At 33.4% G+C, this 20,040-nt stretch overlaps 1 protein-coding gene across 2 annotated transcripts in view; it reads right to left on the bottom strand.

The window, feature by feature from the left end:
- The window catches only part of LOC129951698 (protein apterous), a 61,558-nt gene extending 53,758 nt beyond the window's left edge, over positions 1-7,800 (bottom strand). For both annotated transcript variants that reach the window (XM_056063991.1, XM_056063990.1), the window contains exon 1: positions 6,496-7,800. In XM_056063991.1, coding sequence (XP_055919966.1) covers positions 6,496-6,534 — 39 coding nt within the window. In that variant the 5' untranslated portion in view covers positions 6,535-7,800. The remainder of the gene's footprint in view (positions 1-6,495) is intronic.
- Positions 7,801-20,040: the final 12,240 nt, after the last annotated feature.

Genomic DNA, 20,040 nt, shown 5'->3' with positions numbered 1-20,040 from the left:
TACAAATTATATATATATATTTCAGCAGTTTAAGTTTTGTATCATTAAAATCAAAACATTGTGGTTTGGTAACGAATTTCTACTTAAGGATGTAAAACATCATTTTTAATTTTATTAGATCATAAGTTCAGGGTATATGACTACATTATTTATTATTGAAATGCTATTCCAAAGGATGAGAAATAGTTCTCAGAAATATATTAGAAACAGAAGCAGAGATTTGTTTAATGAATAAACACGTCGAACTAATTTCATATATCATATCAAGTTCACAATGAGTTGTCTTCGTTCGGATGTTTTTTACAGCGGTTTTTTGTACATATGTTTTTGGACAGCTGACCAACGAAGAAAAGTGCAGTAGATTGAATTTAGTGGCAGTAGATTTAGATTTTGCGAAATGTGCAGTAGATTTACTGCTAAAAAAAGTGGCATCGCTGGCGCATTGATTTTCTGTGTCCGAGATGTGAAAAGTATTTTAGTTAAAACTGCCCTGTGACGTGAGAGAGTGCGATGTTTGTCTGTTGAACATCCAAGCTTTGCCTCTCAAAACTCAGTATGGTAACACAGCTGGCAGACAGTTTTATTTTCACACTCCACACCACAATATGCTTAAAGTAACTTGAAGTAACCATCAATGTCTTTATTTCTATAAAGATCAAAGAACTTGATAAAATTGAGGTAATCTGTGGCGTATGTGCACTTTTTTTTATTATTTATTACGTTTAACTTTCCTTCAGTGCATATTTGTATACAATTACAAGCTAAATCTTTTTTCATAAGCCTTTATTTATTCACCCTGTTCATTGATGGTGTTTTTGATATTTCTCCTGGTGATAATCAAATAAAGGTTTTACTGTATGCTAACGATTAAGTATTTCTACCAGAAAATCTTGTTGCCTTCACTGCAAACAAAAATGCTACACACACTACGATACTTTGAATACTCAAATAAACGTTATTAAAACAAAGATCATGATTTTCAAAAGTCGACAAAGATGAAGGCTACTTGAAGAACCGTGGAGGCTCCACAGTAAACAGCTGGATAAGTGGTACGAGAATTAAAATATGGGAGTTTTAAATAAAAAAATAAACTAGGTGTCGTAACAGTCCGTTGTGCTAGGGCTAAGTCCTAATGACTTACAACTCTCAACCATAACCATTCCTGTGTGCGAGTAATGTTTTCAGGGATGAAGGGGACCTACAGTTTTATGCAGAGAAGAATTACTCTTGGGGAATTTGTCAATTCCTTGTAAGAGGCAGTACCCGTAAAAAAAACTTTAGATGGCACGGGCAGAGATCAAACCCAAGACCCTGACATGACAGTCCAACGCACTAACTACATGCCACGGGTACTATACTATGGGAGTTTTGTTATCTTAAAATCTTAAATTTTAAAAACACGTAATAGGCAGAAGGACAGAAGCTAATTTAGCAAACAAACAAAATGCGACCAACATTTTTCGTATATCCCAAAATTGATCTTGCTTCGTAATATATCAGGTTTTTAATGTAACAGTCAATACTTGTATGTGTTATGGAACACATGCTTTTGAAGTCAGTTTTTTTGATGATTTTAAAGCTATCCAAAGGTAGTTCTTGAAAGCGACCACTTTTGCACGGTCTTAATTGAATACGTTGATAAAACATTCGACCAACACTTAATTAGAGAACCTATATATACATAGGTTTCCAGATTAAATATTTGAATCTGTAGAAAGCTATTTTAACAGCAGCTATTCATCAGAAGTTAAATAATATAGTTATTCTTATAAATAAATATCTATTTCATTTATTTTCATACCTAACGTTTTTTAAAAATAAAAAACATCAAAGCTGTAATGTTTTTAAACAAATTATTAATCTTTAAAATTATTTTAGTCATGTTATTAACTTATTTCAAAATGTCATATTCGACAGACGGCAGAATTGTCATGTCCGTATTATTAAGCTAAATAAGAAAAGCTGTTTAAGCATTTATAAACAAGTACCTAATTTATTTATCTATCTTTATCTAGTAATCAATCACAAATAAGATTGTATGATCTTATCTTATATAAATATATTCATAACTTATTCGGCGAATAAAGAAAAAAGAAGTGTTTTTGTTATTGTATTTAATGATTAAGTTAAGTATTCAAGTCAATGCTAATTAAAAACAATGGAAGTATTAATAAGAAAAACATTTTATGTCTAAGCTTTCTTGCAGATAGAGATCCATCTGCCGGCGGTAATACAATTGACATCCATCAGTTTTTTTCAACAAATTTGGATTCTGACAATAACAAGGTTTCTAAATTATAAAGTGCATATTTTTTGAAGCGAATAAAGACCAAAATGCAGAAGATATTCATTAATGTAGATTCGAATAAAGTCTCATAATCAATATAATAAACAAACATGTTTATCTTAGCCGGCATATGTACATAACTACATAATGTATATTTCAGCTTCCATTCCACTCTTCTCTTTTCTAAATTTGCATATGGATATTTGCATAATGTACTTAAGTTCATACTTTCAAAGAAAATAACCGTCGGAATCGTCCATTTTTAAAATTATCTTCTCTTAAATCTTTAGCGGTGTGTTAACAGAAATAATAGATATATGTATATGGCTCAAAATCAACAAGGTTTCAAACTTCAAAATTGGTTTTATGACAACAAAATCGAAGCTATAATAATAACTTTTAGTTTATATTGTTGCAAAATTTGTATATAACTAAACTTTGACATTGCACCGCACAGATTGCTATATACATTTTTATTTAATATTGCTTTTCTATGCGTGTATATTGATTTCATTCAAAGTTTACTTTATTAATATAATATATTAATTTATTTATTTAACAGGGGTGGGATCCTCTAAGGTGATTGTTTATAAATGGCAATTCAAATGATCGAATTTGATCTACTCAAGGTGATAGTCAAATTGATACCTAAAAAGTTGTCACAAACAAAGGCAATAGTCATTTTTAAACAAATATGTTTATTCCGAATAGAGCTACCAGACTCTTATACAAACGACTGGAAATTTTGTTTAGCTCACTTTGTTTCTTAAAAAAAGAAACACTTTCCTTTGACAGAGCTTATACGACATTAAAAAAAAGAAAGAATTTTATTCAAAATCAGCCAATTTGATACTTTTATTCAGATATTTTATAAGAATCAATTTAAAATTTCACCAAGGCAACAACAAATTATGACAATTTGAATCTGAAATAGTTCATTGGAATTAAATTGAGTTGAATCATCTTACACAGACGGAATAAAAATAATAGTCAATTTGATTATCAAAAAATGATAGTCAACCTTAGCCCATTCCACCCCAGGTTAGTTTTAGTATTTTATTAATTTTTTTAAGTCAATTAAGTCAAGATTTAAGACATTAAATTGGTAGCAAAGCCGATTCTCCACCTTGGTCGTTTTGAGCCATAAATCCCCTTAAAAAAAAACTACAACAGCGGCTTTCATAGCTTATTATTTAATTGAATAAAGATATATTTTACCTTACATCCATCGACTTGCTCGAAATTCCATAAACAGGCCACAGGGATCGGTAAAGGTAAATTCTTTTAATTTGGTTGAAAAAAATACATTACATTTATATTCTTAATCCAATTAATTGCTAAAAAAGATAATAAAAGTTTATATTGAAAGAAGAATATCTGTACATGAGCGGTTTATACACATTTTTGTAGATATTGAATATGTTTAAACTGTCCTTTTAAATAAGAAAGATCAAGATAAGATTGCTCGAGAAACTGATAGACATTTTGACAATAAATCAGATGTTTAAGAAAATAGTGGAAATGACAATAATAATGAATCACTTAACACTTAAGTCGATAACAAAGGAACATGATTCTCTATGGATCGTTATCCTCGGTCAACCAATTTTTGTTTCAGTATAGTCCCAAAAAACGGTGTGCATTTTTTTATGGTCTTTAGTGCTATTCATAAAATATCTCTTTCCCGCATTACTTTACTTCATAATTGCAAATGCAGATACATCTTACAAATTAGCTTTTAATATAACCAATTTGTTTCGCCTATGAATCGAGCATTAAGGATTTTTATATGTAGGATATATGGCGCAACGGTCCGTTGAGAACTAGGGCCTTGTGACTTACAACTCTCAACCTTTCCCGTGTGTGAGTAGAGTTTTAAGGGATAGAGGGGACCTACAGTTTTAAGCCCAATTTGAATGACTAATTAAGAAAGCATTTTTCATGACAAGAATTACTCTTGGAGAATTTATCAATTCCTTGCAAGAGGCAGTAACCGTGAAAAAACTTTAGATGGCATAGGCAGCGATGGGACGCAAGACCTCTGGCATGACAGTCTAACGCACTAACCATCATGAACCATCATGCCACGGGTACTACCGATTGGGTAGGCTAAAATCTTTCGTCCCTGTTTGAGTGTAAGCGATAACGTCGAATTATAATCTGGTCCTTGTGTCCTGCTTCAAAAACGTAGTCTATATTCTTCGTTGCAATGATATTCGAAAGATCAATATAACTTACATAACAAAACAGCTCAATTATAGTCATAAATATGTCAAAATGCTATAGCTTCCAACAACACCACCACAGCTTCAAAGTCGATTTTTATGAAAGTTTTGAATGCATTACATTGAGATACTTTCACTTGCTCCGTTACTGCTTTGTTGTTCTTCCTAGACCTCTTCATTATTGAACGATAAAAAAGGACAGAATATTTCTGTCCGTTCTTAAAAACTGAGCAAACAAAAATTAAGTCTGGTCTAAAATATTAACTCTAATTTACGGCACGAAAAATAATGCTATAACCAAACCATAAAATTTGTATGCACATCTAATTGTTCATTATTACTACATATTTGTTATTGATTAAGTTGACAATTGTGGTGTCTTATTTCAATAAATGAGCCATTTGACGAAAGTCAGATTTATTTTACATTATAAGCTATGTACATTCATATATTATATATTATAATATAATTTTGTTTCTAAGAGGATTATGAAGACATTGATGAACCCATGGTGGAGGCATTAGGACCGATAGAAAATTTGCCTGAACCAGATTGGATGTTTTGAATCTCATGAGCACGACCAAGAACCTTCGACGTCGGCTTCAGCGTCGAATGAACAGTTTATTCTTGCCGCCAGTGGTCGAAAATGAAAGAAAGAGCATGAAAAAGCAGAATTGTGTCGTATCCAAGGTAGTAATGTTTTAGACCTGGTCGAATTGTTGGCCTTGTGCCTAATTTGAAACATGAATCTCATCTCGCTATTTTCAACCATATAATTAAATAAGATATCATCAAACGCACAAACAAAAAGGCCAGTAATGTAGATATATACCAAAATGAATGCGAATCGACGATCATAACGCATCTGCAAACCTTTGACAATAGACGAACTGTAGGCATATTTTTGCGTTTTGTTTTGTTGCATCAAAAGATGGTCACCGATGATCCCATCAAGGGGTTCACACGAACCCCAAGTTTTGTTTGTGGCTTTTTTTCAGAAAAAAAATTACCTTCAATCACTTTGATAAAAAAAACTATCAAAAACGTAAAGAAAAATGAAATTTGTTCACTGATTTTTTATCGCTGGTCAATAATATGATTAAGAAAAAAGTTATAAGCATTCAAATTTGCGTTGGGGTTCACTCGAACCCAAATACGTAGTGGAGTTTTTCGCAGTTTAATCTACAGGACTTATGTGTTTTTTTCTTGTTGTAAGGAGAAAAAGTGACTCCCCATGGATCCCTAACATTTTTACCCAAGTTCTAAAAAAATTAGAAAACCCTATAAAGAACTAGAACCTACCCATGAACTTCTTTTGTGTTCTATGGTTAAAAAACATGGGGTCGGCGCTAAAGAATTTGTATAACATAAACAAAATCGAAGTAGGGTCCTAATTGTGTTGCCATGATTATATAAAACTAACACTGGTTATAGGTTCTTCCATTCTCATGAGGAAAAAGGTTTCTGCAAGTTAACGTACCTATTCGCATTCCATTAAAAATGCCACCCAAAAGCAAAGATTCATCAATTTATATCTTTCAAAAGAAAGTATCTCACCATGCATCCATCATACAGATACCCAACCGTCGAGTCACCGTTTTCAATCGGAAACAGAAGCCGTATGAGACAAAATAAAAGATTTGTTTTATTTCTTTTTAAAAACATCTCGCGGCAACCTAAGTAAATAATTTGCATACTAGTGCTTCTCAACTCCCGCCCACACTTAAATCAAGTAAATTTACTTTTTGCATCTTTAAAATACTTTTTTCCTTGCCTATAGTCATGCAAAAAATATAAACAAATGCAGCAGAAAGTTCAAGAGTGTTGGCATAAGTTCAAAGAGCCTATGTTTTTGCAGATTTTATTATTTAGATCACAATTGATATTGATAAATATTATAAGATTTTTTAAGCGTGTTCTATAATAAAGACGCATATACCTACAACTGTAAATATATCCATACGCATAAAAGCACATTCTTACCCAATGCATCACAGGGCGCTCTTCAGTACAGACGCCCATGTGCGTCTGTTGAAGTATAACGTTTGTAGCCCCCAACGATTCCTTTCGAAGAGCCTGCACGACTGCTTCTGGTTTTTATAATCAACTGCTTAATCAATGAATTGTATTCCAGATAAATTGTAGTTATCAATCCGCTTAAAACAATGTTCTTTCCTCTTTTTTGTGTAGGCAGGTATTTAAATTAAGACTCACTCGATTAATTAAGTTATCAAAGTAGGAAGGTACCTATTTTTATAGTTGCACTTTTATGATTCCATTATCTATCAATGGACGTTATCCAGATTAATCAATTTCTTTAAAAAAACGCCCGACTTTTAAATTAGAAATTGACTGAGAACTCACATTCGTATATATCAATCCGATTCAAACGCACTTCCAACACAATAGCAACAATGAAGGTAATAATTCGTTAAAGAAAAGGAATTTCTTGCGGCGAAAATGACCTTTACGACCTCTCAATTCCTTCTTGCCAGACCCCGACTATAGGCAGATAAGGATTAAAGAAGGAAAGTCCAGATACCCAACATTCAAAACGTACATAAATAAAAAGAAACACACTTAAAAAAAATAAAACACACAAAAACTATTAGATATTATTATTGCTTCTTATAGCACACAGTGGACAATAGTTAAACTATAATTTATGGCAGAGCGCAATAAACTCAAAACGGATCGAAGTCCCCGAATGTAGAGTGTAGAGATATGTTGAAAGTAAAACAAAACATTAAAAAGATGCCACCAAAGATTACAGTCAATTGAGGGTTCCTGACGTCCTCTTAAGATTCTCTGATAAGAAAATAATTTATAGGTTAACTCCGACACTAACTGAAGGTGAAATACACCCAACCATCAACTATCAACCGTCAGCAACCAACATGCAACCAGCCATCGCATCGCATCGCTTCACAAATAAAACACACTACACATCATATTTTTTGTTTCCTCTTTTTAAAAAAAAAAACCTATATTAACACTGGAATAATTCAATTGAAATATTTATATAGGCGTAGGTATATCTTTTGACATTTACACTGAATATATTTTTGACAGTGATTATGATATTTTAAAGAGCACTTCTCACAGATGCAATCACGACGCGACAGTAAATTGATGAAAGAAAACTAAACAACGCCAACGTTTCTTTTTCGCGACTCGCAATCGTAACCAAACTCACTAACGGGTATTTTTTGTCTGTCAAGTGTCGACTATGAGACATCAGACATGAGAGCAGGAGCACCACAAAACGCATGCGTTCTCCGCCGGACTTCAAAGACGAATACTTGTGCGAGAAAACGAATGAAAATGGGAGGCGTCGTCGCATCATGATTTCTATATACTAACACTGACTACCGGACTTGCTAAGCAAACATATAGTCTTCTCTGTCTAGTTGCTAGATTTGCTTCGCTCTACTCACGGTGAATTATGATTGGTGGAAATTGCCTGAAGTGATTCGCTGTGGGTTAGGAGAGACTTCATTGCAATTAGGGCGTGGTTAGTAGCCATAAACAACCAAAAGATTCAATACGAAAGTGGGAGAGAGAGAGAGAAAAATATAATATAAATATGAGACAGCATGAACTTTGTAGATAATGTATTGTAATGTTTCATATTTCGATCTGTGTATTGATAGAAAGTCAAAAAGGAAGCCAAATAAAATGAAAATGAAGAAACGGGCGAAGGCGAAGGCGAACGAACGAAGATGGTAGTTAAAGCTGAAGCTGAAGCTGCTACAAAAATGGGCATTTCGCCAACATCCAGTTTTATTTGCATTTTTCTTTGTAACTCGAATCCATATCCATGTGCATGTAGAATTGTAGATACTGCTTTTTACAAAGCACATACAGCAATGGCGATGGCGAACAATGTGCTTGTTAAGCTAAATAAATAATAAAATACACATAGATAAAGGTAAAGTTAAAGTTAAAGGTATACCTATGTATCTAGAAAGAGAGAAAAATATCTACAGAAAAATAAAACTGAAAATAAATAAATTGATGTAGCTGCTGCTGCGTCTATAGATGGTTATTGGCGAACCGCAGCTACCGCGCCACGCGGTGGATATTTGTAGTGTGATGATGGCGGGGGATGCGGGGGTGGTTGGCGGATGAAGACGATGCTGTGTTTGAAAATGGAAGGTTCCCTTAACACTCAACTGCACGCACCTAAGGATCGGGTTTGAATCTCGCTGCTTCGGCTCCATCTCGTCATCTCGAATCCAAGAAGCCCAAATAATAACTGTTTGCATAGCCGGTTTTATACGCTTGGCTCGTTGGTAAATATAAAGGTACCTATACCTAGTCTTTCCTAAGGTTTATGTTTAGTTTACCTACAGATACTTTAAAGTACTATAGATATACCTTACCTACCTTTGTACCCAGATAGATAAGTGCAGATACTCGGGTAGGTATTGACCTACGTACCTACATATATTTGCACAGAAAATAAATAAGTACCTACTTAACTATAGCTTTGAGCTCCAAGGTATGTAGGTGCCTATAGATGTATGTAAGTTTATTTGATGCTATTAATTGATTAAAACGCTCTATGGCTGAGGAAGTGGATACAAGTGAAACAGACTGATTGGAAGGGTATGCTGTAACCTTAGATTTAAAAAGGTAGGTAGGCAGGCACCTAGTTCTTTTTTTTCCCAATAAGATTGGTATCCGCACAAAAATTTAGCTTCAAGTTATGTTACAGGGTACTATAAGGGATATCTTTAGGAAGCCGTGTGATTGCTGATTAAAAAAGAACTCAGTTTTTGTTTGTGTTATTGTAAATCTGCCAGGCCAGCATATTTTCTTACAACCCTGTATTTGGTAGATATGTACCTACATAGGTACGAATCTATGTACATAGGTATTATAAAGTGTATGTCGGCCTGTAAATATCAATATGATATCTCTTGACGTTCTGAAAGCCTTTAAAAAGACAACCTTACATAGTTCAAGCATGTGCCGCCTGTAAAGTACCTACCAAACTAGGTAAGTTATGAAATAAAACGCGTCAAAATTCCTTCCAACATAAAATTAAAATGTAAACCTATAGGTTAATATTAACTTAGTTAATTCTAGTTAAGTATATAGGAATCTATAGGTTAGCGGGTATACATATATCTACTTTTAAATCAAATTTATTTAACTTGTGGAAAAGGCATAAGTTACGTCCCTAATCCCTATATTAATTGTCACATATCGAAAAGCAGTTTTCAATAAACAAATTATCTTTAAAATATCTGTATACATCTTTAAATTTCACCTGTCTTACACAAATTTGAAAGAAACGCTGGACCATTTATGCTAGGTTTGAACAGAAATTGGTAAAGAGGTTCGAATGTAAGTTTTGTTCTTGTAATTTGTTATTGTATTTTTTAAACTTGATCAATTCGTTAAAATTAAAGTTTGGATTCGAGATCAGGGGCCGATATCTCACGAATAAATGCTTCAATGTTGTCTTCAAATGCTCCAATTGAAGCGGGCTTGTCTGTTTAGACATGAGCTTTAACATAGCCCGACAAAAAATAGTCTAAAGGCGTTAAATTGACCGGTCCCGAACGTAAAATAAAATATTAACCGCACTCGCCTCCCAATAAGTCCATTGTTGAGCATGCTATTTGGCATGTAACACCGTCTTATTGAAACCACATTTCATGCACCATTCACAGTTACGTTACGATTCGCATCATCTTTGAAGAAGTACCGTCCAATAATGCCACCAGCCCATAAACCACATCAACTGTGACTTTTTCTAGCTGCATTGGTAGCTCTAGCAATGCAACTGGTTGATATTCACTCCAAAACCGGCAATTCTGCTTATTCGTCGCTAAACACAATTTTTCGGCCAAAAAGTGGATCTTCGGCCAACTTTCCAAGAGCCCATTTACCAAAAACTTTACGTTGCAGTTGGTCGTTCGGCTTTAATTCACCGCAAAATTTTCAACGTTGTTGAGTAACAATTGCTGCAAACGGCTGCGATATTTTCTTCAGTTCGCACTCTACGTAAGCGTGTTGGTGGTTTAATGTCCAACAATGTAAATTAGGTGCGAAATTTAGTCACAACAGACCCAATAGCCGCTTCAGTGGTCGATTGAACTGACCATAAAATGGAAGAAGCGCGCGATGAATTTTCTCAACAGGACACGAATTTTGATAATAAAATTCAATAATTTGCAAGCGTTGTTCCATTATGTAAGCCGATTCATGGTTAAATTATAGACCAAATGAACTAACAGTCCATTCTTGTAATAATTATTCTTCTCCAAAAATTTGATGTTATATTATTGTTTTTTTTTTTTTTAATTTTGTTTTTAAAACTGTCACATAACTCGATACTCGCTCGAAAGTAGAACATTTTTGAAAACAAGTTGGTATTACTTTCTTACTTAGTACGATTTGAAAGTAGAATCGGAAATGAGTTTAAAATCAAAAGTAGAATCCAGTTACATAGTAAAGCTCCAGCACTAAGAATTAACCCCCAAACATGATTTTCAAAACTATGAAAGTATTAGATTTAAGGTTTGCTCCAAACTTCATAAAGAGTCTTATAAAGACTTATATAGCTAGTAAGAATTTACAGAAACTAAGTAAGATACTTATTTGATTTAAATTGTATCTAGAAAAGAAAGATTTGTACCTTCTTTATCATCATACAATTTATTGACAAGAGATATATTGATTTTAACTTTGCCTTAGAAACCCCATTTTTGTTTTTTTTAGGATTTGTAAAGAAACTTGTTTTCAAAACCTGATGAGGTAGAAAAACTGAAAATGGGAGGTTTGTATTATATTCCTTTATTATATACATAGGTACTATTTTATTTAAACTTTTTTTTTTTAAATTCCTTAAGTGTTAAATCTTCTCGGACTTGAAGGTATTTCTGTTTTATTTTCAAAAAAAAATTGGAGGTTTCATATAAAATGAAATAATAGCACGCCTCTGTGGCGTTTACGTACTTTTCATAATTTATTTGAATCCAAAACACTTGTATTAATACATTTATGAAACTATCAAAAGGAACAGATCATGTGTCAGATGGAAGGACACATTATGTTTTTATAAATATTACTAATATTATTTTTATATAAAATAGCTGCCGAACTATTTAAAGCAGCAGGCGATATGGCTTGGTAGGGAGCATGCACCAAATCATCTGCAAAACATGTTCGGAAGAAAGCATGCCCAATAAGTGGAATCTCAGCATAGTTTGCCCGATACATATAAAAGGACACCCTATAAATTGCGCCAACTACAGAGGCGCCAGTCTCCTTAACATTGCAGATAAGATTGATATAAGATCCTTTCTGCCGTATTGTGTGAACGTCTGAAGCCGTTCTTCAACAACCTGATAGGTCCTTATCAGTGTGGCTTAAGACCAGGAAAGTGCACTATCGACCAAATATTCACACTACGGCAGATCTTGGAAAAAACTCAGGAGCTTCAAATAGTTTTGGCATCCCTGTAAAACTTATCCGTTTGTGCAGAGTGTTGATGGAGATTGCACGCTGCTCTATCAACGTGTTACACTGTCATGCGACGTCTTCAACATCCTTCTGCAAAGCATTGTGCAAAACTCAAACGTCAACACTAGAGGCACAATCTTCCAAAGGTCCATCCAATTACTCGGATACGCATATGATATTGACATAATTGGAAGATCAAAGCGTGATGTCAGTGAAGCGTTTTTGAGCATTGCGAAGGAAGCGAAGAAGATGGGCTTAGTGGTCAATGAGGGCAAGACCAAGTATATGCTGTCTTCAAAATAGGACATTGAACAATGACGACTTAGACAAAACGTCACCATAGACAGCTATAACTTCGAGGTAGTTGAGGACTTTGTCTATCTTGGCACCGCTATAAACTCAGACAACGACACCAGCGCTAAAATCAAAGGAAGAAAAACTCTTGCGAATCGCAATCAAGTGGGTGGCGACCTCAACCAACTTAGTGTGCGAAACTGGAGTCAGCTAGCTAGGAACCGAGCTGGCTAGAGACGCATGTTGGTTGAGGACACCTTAAGTAAGTAAGTATATAAAATAAAAAATAAAATTTAAAAATTTTTTCCCCAAAAATAAAAGAACCATTAATAGAAGTTCAAGGTGAAAATTAGTATCAAATAAAAGATGTGCACAAGGTAAAAGGGCTTAGGTCAAATCCACCTAAAATGTGTAATTTTTGTAAAAATATTTAAATAAAGTGAAAATTTGGCTTTTCAAGAGGGCACAAACAGTTTTTCAAAAGTTTGTATATAGCAAAGTGCGAGTTTATCTCGAGTTTGAAACCAATTATTTCGTTGAATTTTGCGAGTTAAGTGATGATACGTGATACACAAAATTCACGATGACCAATGTCCCAATTGATTTGCAATTGATAAACGCTTTTTATCTGTTTCACAGACTTATCGATTTGAGTTACATTGAAATGTGTTAACTTATAAGCTAAGTAAATTCATGGTCAACTCAAGAAGACAACCAGGGGTTATAATTATTTTGTTTCCTGATAATATATTTTTGAATATTATTTTTACTGAATATAGTAAATATACAATTAATTTTTTCTCATATTACAGTGAAATTATAAATAGAGTGTAGTTAGGTTTATTGTACATATTTAACTATAGACGATTCAAAGGGCAATATCAATAAAATGGAGCTCATGGTTCATGAAGTTAGTTTCTCACAACGCATTCATAAAAACATCAATAGCAACTGCTCACTTTATGTACTGAGATAAACTACTCTGAGCAACTACTTTGTTTTATACAAAGATTACATAATCTTCAAACAAAAGTGAAAAATGTTATTGACTGTGTTTTTGCTATTTAATTTTGGATTAAGTTTAAATAATTAAAATATTGATAACACTGATCACAGTTTAGTTTATTCTCTCTTATATCAACAATAAAACAATTCACTGAGGCGTATACGCACTTTTTTTATTTTATTGATTGTTCAAATTAAATTTGTCTCCATTTTTGTTTGTGAACTTTACATTGGTTTGCTTTATGTGTTACACATGTAGAGTTTTCCAAGGAGAGGTTTTGTTTTGAAGATGGTATCATTTGACATAAAAAAACTACACCATTACTAAAAACTGAACGGTACACACTTGAACAACGCATTGAAATTAATAATATCAGTAATTCGAAGTTTTAATCTTAATCGTTTATGATAACACCTTTATAGACTTTTTTCGTTTGGGTCACATGAAGGATTCAAGACCTTAAAAATCGAATTCTTATAATAATCGAGGACATACAGACGCATTTGGAGTATGAATTGGCTATGGAAAATTTCATGAAAAGTAAATGGGGCTGCAACCGTAGCGGTGGCGGCCATTTGCCTGATACCCTTTCTATTGTTAATGTTACCTTCTGCTTTCCAAAAAAAACATCCACTGGTCTTTTCTTTTTTCTCTTTAAATAATTTTAATTTCTTCGGCCTCCGGATTTAAATAGTCTTGTAATTATTTCAAACTCTTTGTATTATAAAGTTAGTGAGGTATTATGCTTATTGAGTGCTAAGTAAAAAAAGGAAATATAAAAAAGTGAAGGGAAAATTTATTTGAAATATCAGTTTAAATGTAAAGTTAGGAGGTCTACGAATTATTTCTAAAAGGCACTCAAAGTTGGTGTACTCGAATAGGATGGACTTTTCAACATATTTTTTGCGATAAATTGGTGGTTATGTAAGAAATATAAGCTTTAAAATTATCCTTTAGGTAAATTCAAATATCATAAACAAAAAATTAGAAAGCTGAAATAAATGCCAACTTGTTCCTTTGGGTAGTGAAAATTTGGAAACAAATTGTACTGGATATGTAATTTCCAAGCAATACAATTATTTATTAATACCTAAACATTTTAGTAAGACAAATTGCTTAGAATGATATTATTAATCAATCAATTAGTCAAAGAATTACGTGACGTCCTCAAAAATAGTCAGAAGCGACATTATTTAATATTAATAAAAAATGCGTATTCTTAAAGTGTATACCATATACTGTAAAGCAAATAAAGTTTAGAAACCTACGAAGAAGAAGCTAGGGCGGATCTAGATTTTTAATCAGGGGGGAGGGTCACGCACTTAACATATAGACGAGTTTTTACTTACCGCTTAAAAATGTTCTTTAAAGAAGGCTAACAAAACTTAAATAACATAATGTGCATCTTAAGCTTAAATGTACACCTTTCATGAGCTAAAGTGACAACTTTATAGTTATTACATTTAATTTAGTAGACTTTCCTTATATGAAAGCATAACGATTCTAACAGTTTTATAAATATGAAATATTGAAGAGCAAAACTCAATAGTTTAGAGGGTTTTTATTGCTTTCATGGAGAAACGTACGAAATTGTTTTGAAACTTTGCTTTGTTCCAAAAAATATATATTCTTTTTTGTTTCCAAAAATTCAAAAATCCAGAAAATGAGAAAGAATCTGTATCAAGAATTGTCTGTTTTTATATCGCTACCATGTCTGCTTACTCGTAGATTTCAGCTGATGGCTTCATCTTAAAGGAGTCAACAAAACTTTAAAATTGTAGAGAGAAAAATGTTTGATTCTTGAATTTAAGGAAATAAGTGCATTCAAGTACATAATTTGTACATAATTTCTCTGAATATATAATAAAAACAAACTGAGATAAACAAATAAGCTAGGAAGAAACTTTTGTGTGGCAGTCACAAATTACACGTTTCAGAATCTCTTTTCACTTCAGTTCTCAAGAGATTCAAAGCTTTTATATTGATACATATACGAAACGTGCGTTGTGTTTTTTCTACAAGCCATTAGCTTAACAAAAGTGTCACTTTTGCTGTTTTTGGGGCATTTATATTCTTGAAATTCGTGTTTAAATCTCAGTTCTAGAACGACTAAAGCAAATTCCCTTAAAAATGTAGATTTCTTTAATTTGTTACTACCTTAAAAGTTGTATTCAACAGAAAATCAATTTTAAAAGATACATGTTTAATGCTCGGCTGCAATACCTGCAAAAAAAAATGTTCTCAAAAATCATCATCAATTCGAAAATTTGACCATCGACAAGAGCTTGCATTGAAAGACAAGATTATTGGAATCTGATTAAGTTGTTGAGAAAATTTGAAAACAAAAAAACGGTTTCATGAGGGGTACCCTTCTGGAGCAATACTATGTTTTTCTTGTAGAAAGAAGCCGAATTAAGAAAAAAAGTAGAGAAAGTTCTAAAAAAATCTATCGGTTCATTTCTGAAAAATTCGAACATGAAAAAAACGCCTTAAGCTAATCGGCTTAGTTTCAACCGGCACAGTGGTTTATGCTTTAGGGGCGAGGACAGACAGACAGATGGATGGAATGGGGAATCCACCTTTTTTTACCTTTCTAACATTGTAATGTCATGTTACGAATAAAATACTTGCCATAAACATAGTTCCTATGTGTCGCAAGTAAAAACCACTTCAATGTTCACTATTTATGTGCATAAAAAAATAAGATGGAATTGAAGGCTAGTTTCAGGAATTTAAAGGGAACTTAATATAAAATTGAAGATCTCCTATTCAAGGTTTCTTCTTAAAAACCTGAATCTTTGCTCTTTTTCTTGGAAACAAATTTTATGAAAATAATTTAAGGCATTACTCAATTTACACAAATTTTAAATGTTTTTGACAACTTTTTAGTGAATGTCGTTAAGTTACTAACAAATCTTTACTTTCATACCTGAACTGCATAACCCCCCTGGATCGTTACTTGGTCAAATTTAATGTTTTTGGAATAGGGCTGAATGTCAGATTCATATTATGTTCTTGGTCCAGCCCTCAGTTAAAAGTGGTACTTTTTGCAACAAAGTTTAGAAAGTAAAAATAAAAATTTTGTTTTCATATACAAAAAATAAATAATTCAAAATATAATAGGGGTCATATCCATTGACTCAATTCGATTAGTTTTGTATTGAAGGGAATTCCTACAAAAATACAAACAAATTATCTCCCATCAGGGGAGGGTCATGACCCCCTACGACCCTCCCCCCTCTGGATCAGCCATTGAGAAGAAGGCTAACCAAAGTAAAAATGTCTTAATAACAAGCAAAATGTTTCTATAAATACTGCCTTCAGCATTAACGTTCAGCTACACATTTCAGAAGTCCGGGCCATGATGACGATAGCCGATGAAAATACCTCGGGTTGTTTAGAAAGAAAATCCGGCCTAGGAAGTTCTCGAAACGCAAATAAGGGACTAATAATATCACGCACATTTACATTCCATTAGTGCTCGCCACCTGATCCGCGATCTTTCTCTACTGCGCTGTCCTGTGGGTATGAAGACTTTCCGGGCCGGAGCATTGGTTTCCAATGGTCGTTGGACTTTTACCCTTCTGGCTAAGTCTGTTTTCTGCGTTTACAGCGGAGCCTAGGTAGACGAAGTCCTTGACTACCTCAAAGTTACGTCTGTCAATTGAGACGATTTGACCAAGAAGTCGGTGTTGTAGGCCCTTTCTTGACGACGGCGTGTACTTTGTTTTGCCTCATTAACCGTTAACCCCATTTTTGCCACCTCTGCCTCAATACTCACAAAAGCCCCATTGACATCACGCTGAGTTCTTCCAATTATGTCAATGTCATCAGCATATGGACAGACTTTTGAAAGATAGTGCACCTAGTGTTGACGTGTCAGCTTTACACTATTCTTTCCAGTATATTGAAAAATCGCATAACCTGCGCATTGCCTTGTCTAAACATTTTTGTTGACATCGAAACGTTCTGTTAAGTTGTTTCCAATCTTAATGGAGCAGCGTGAATTCTCCATGGTCATTTTGCACAAACGGACGAGACATGGCCCAATATAGCTCGTCCCTCTAGATACTGGCATATGCGGCCTTGAAATCGATATAAAGATGGTGGGTGTGGAATTGATGTTCTTGGGTTTTTTCCAGGATCTGCCGTAATGTGAATATTTGTTCGACCTATCAGGTGGTTAACGATGGGCTTTAGACGTTCACATATTACGGCAGAGAAGATTTTATAGGCGATATTAAGTAGACTGATTCCTCTATAATTGGTGCAGTTTAGAGGGTCTAATTTTTTCAGGATCGGGCAAACAATACTGAGGTTCCATTCATCGGGCATACTTTCTTCCGACCATATCTTACAAGTTGGTGCATGCTTCTAACCAACTTATCTCCAGGTGCTTTAAAGAGCTCGGCATTGAAGCCATCCGCTCCAGCGGCTTTATAAGACTTCTGTTTAGATATGGCAATCTTTACTTCGTCTAAGTCAGGAGGACGGGATTGTTGGCTTTCGTCGTCTATGTTGAATGGATTACTCTGCCTGACAGCGGAATTCAGTTAGTCGTCGCCGTTATACAGCTTGCAGAAGTGGTCCTTCCATATCTTCGGCATTGAGGATATTTATTTTATTTAACTTATTTTAAGTTCGGTGGTTTTAATTTTTTAGTAAGTTATTTAAGATATTGACAATATTAGTAATTTTCAAGCTGAAAATTAAAAAGCAAATAAAACAATAAAAACTAGTAAACTATAGTATTTTAGTGATTCAATGTTCTTATCAAATTTTGAATTTAATAAACAAAATTTCATTACATTAGTTGAAAACAATAAACTATTTTATAATCTAGAAGGCTCATCTCCAGGACCTTTTTTAAATCCGATAGATACATTTTTTTAGAGGTACTTCTTATAATGTATCAATCCAATTAATTTTGTATACCTCCAGCCATGAACGCAACTCGGCCAAAAATCATCAAGATCGCGAAAATGCCTGGTTCTTATCGCAGCTGTTGTCAATTTTGACCAGAATGGACTGTAGTTCTTTCACCATAGCATTACGAACTAAATCATACTTATTTATCTTTAATTTGAGACCTTAAACAAACTGTAGACACATTTATTTGCCAAATATACCTTTTCAAAATTATTTAAAATTACATTTTTATAATTATAAATCCTTCTTTCAGACGTCATGATTGTTAAATTACTGTTTAGTTTTTTGCAAATATTTCTGATTTCTAAACCGATGAGAGAGATGGATGTGGGCTCAAATTAGGGTAAATTTAGTATAATAGCATCAACTAGTTACAATCGGTGCTCGATGTCCAGAACTTAAATTATTATAAGGACATTATGTCAAACAAAATCGTACAAAAACGGAACTACCGGATTTAACGCACAATCTTGCGTACGTTACTAGCCTAGATAACAAACAATAAAGTTTTCTGTGACAGTTCAGTCTGACGTTATTGAAATGTAGGAATGTTCAATTAGGACAATGCCCAATATATTTTATATGTGTAAAAACAATTATTTTATATAGATATAGATTTGCAAGAAATCTTTTCAGAAGTAAAAGATATCTTAATAGTTCTATGCTACAGCTTGGCACCCTTGCATAGTTATTGACACCCTGCATGTGTAAATCGCTCATAAAATAATAGAAAAAATAACACACACGTTTATCATTTTATTAGGGTAATATTGCGTATTCCCACGAGCATTCAATTCAACTATATCGGATTTGGTGGTTGATCCCCGAGGTATGTCATTCTCATTGCAATAAAACCAACTTGACTGTTTTCTATACCTACTCTTATTATTCTTTATGTATACATTTTTGTTTTTGTAACCCTCTGAATAAACTTATGGTCGGTATGTGTACCGTTACCGAGTAATGAAGTACTCGTGCGTATAACAGATTTGAAGTGATTTGTAAACAAATTAAGGGCGTGTTCGTATTGTTTTGTCACGTGTCGGCATCATTAAACTTCCACTTGAGTAAGTTTCAATGATCCTCCAACTAACCAACCAACGAACGTAAAAAAGTAAGTTACACAAAATATCTACCCGGAAATAAAATAAATTCAGACCATATTACACAAAGAGCACCTATAATGTATATACCTTACCTTTTTCCAAATTGCAAAAACATCAGACAGGATGCAACTTTTGGATTGCTCAGTAAACTTCAATTTTTTGAAGTCATATACGTATTATGTTTATTTTTTCATTCAAATTTGTATGTTTGTTTCCGATCTGAACGATTTTATTCATCTTAAAGAGCAGTTTTCAAAAATGTTGCACTAATATTTTGTTTAATGTTTATTCGTTGTCAAACAATATAACGAACAAACGACATATAGATATATTTAACAACTATAAAACATAAGCGGATTTTTTATCACTGCTTTACATTCTGAGCTTTATTTTGTTAAAGTGAAACAATTCTTTTATAATCTAAGCTAAATAAAACTATTAAGTATTTAAAGCCAACCGATTCATTAGGTAAATTTCTCAAATGCCTTACCTATATTGGCCAAAATACCATAAAAGCGGGTCCAATCACTCGATTTCGATCGGATTAAATACCACTTAATAAAAAAGAGGCTGTGATGCGACCCACACTGATAACTTCTCATGCTGTCTGTCGATTTAACTTTCCGTGTTCTGTTAAAAAAATCATCAGTAAATTTTTTCTAATAAAATTAAAAATTATCAACAATATTTTGCATATATAAAAGAGTTTGATTT

The sequence above is a fragment of the Eupeodes corollae genome, chromosome 3, assembly GCF_945859685.1.
Source record: "Eupeodes corollae chromosome 3, idEupCoro1.1, whole genome shotgun sequence".
In the NCBI taxonomy this organism is placed as follows: domain Eukaryota; kingdom Metazoa; phylum Arthropoda; class Insecta; order Diptera; family Syrphidae; genus Eupeodes; species Eupeodes corollae.
The sequence above is the reverse complement of the archived record's forward strand: the minus strand, read 5'-3'. Positions and strand labels throughout refer to the sequence as shown.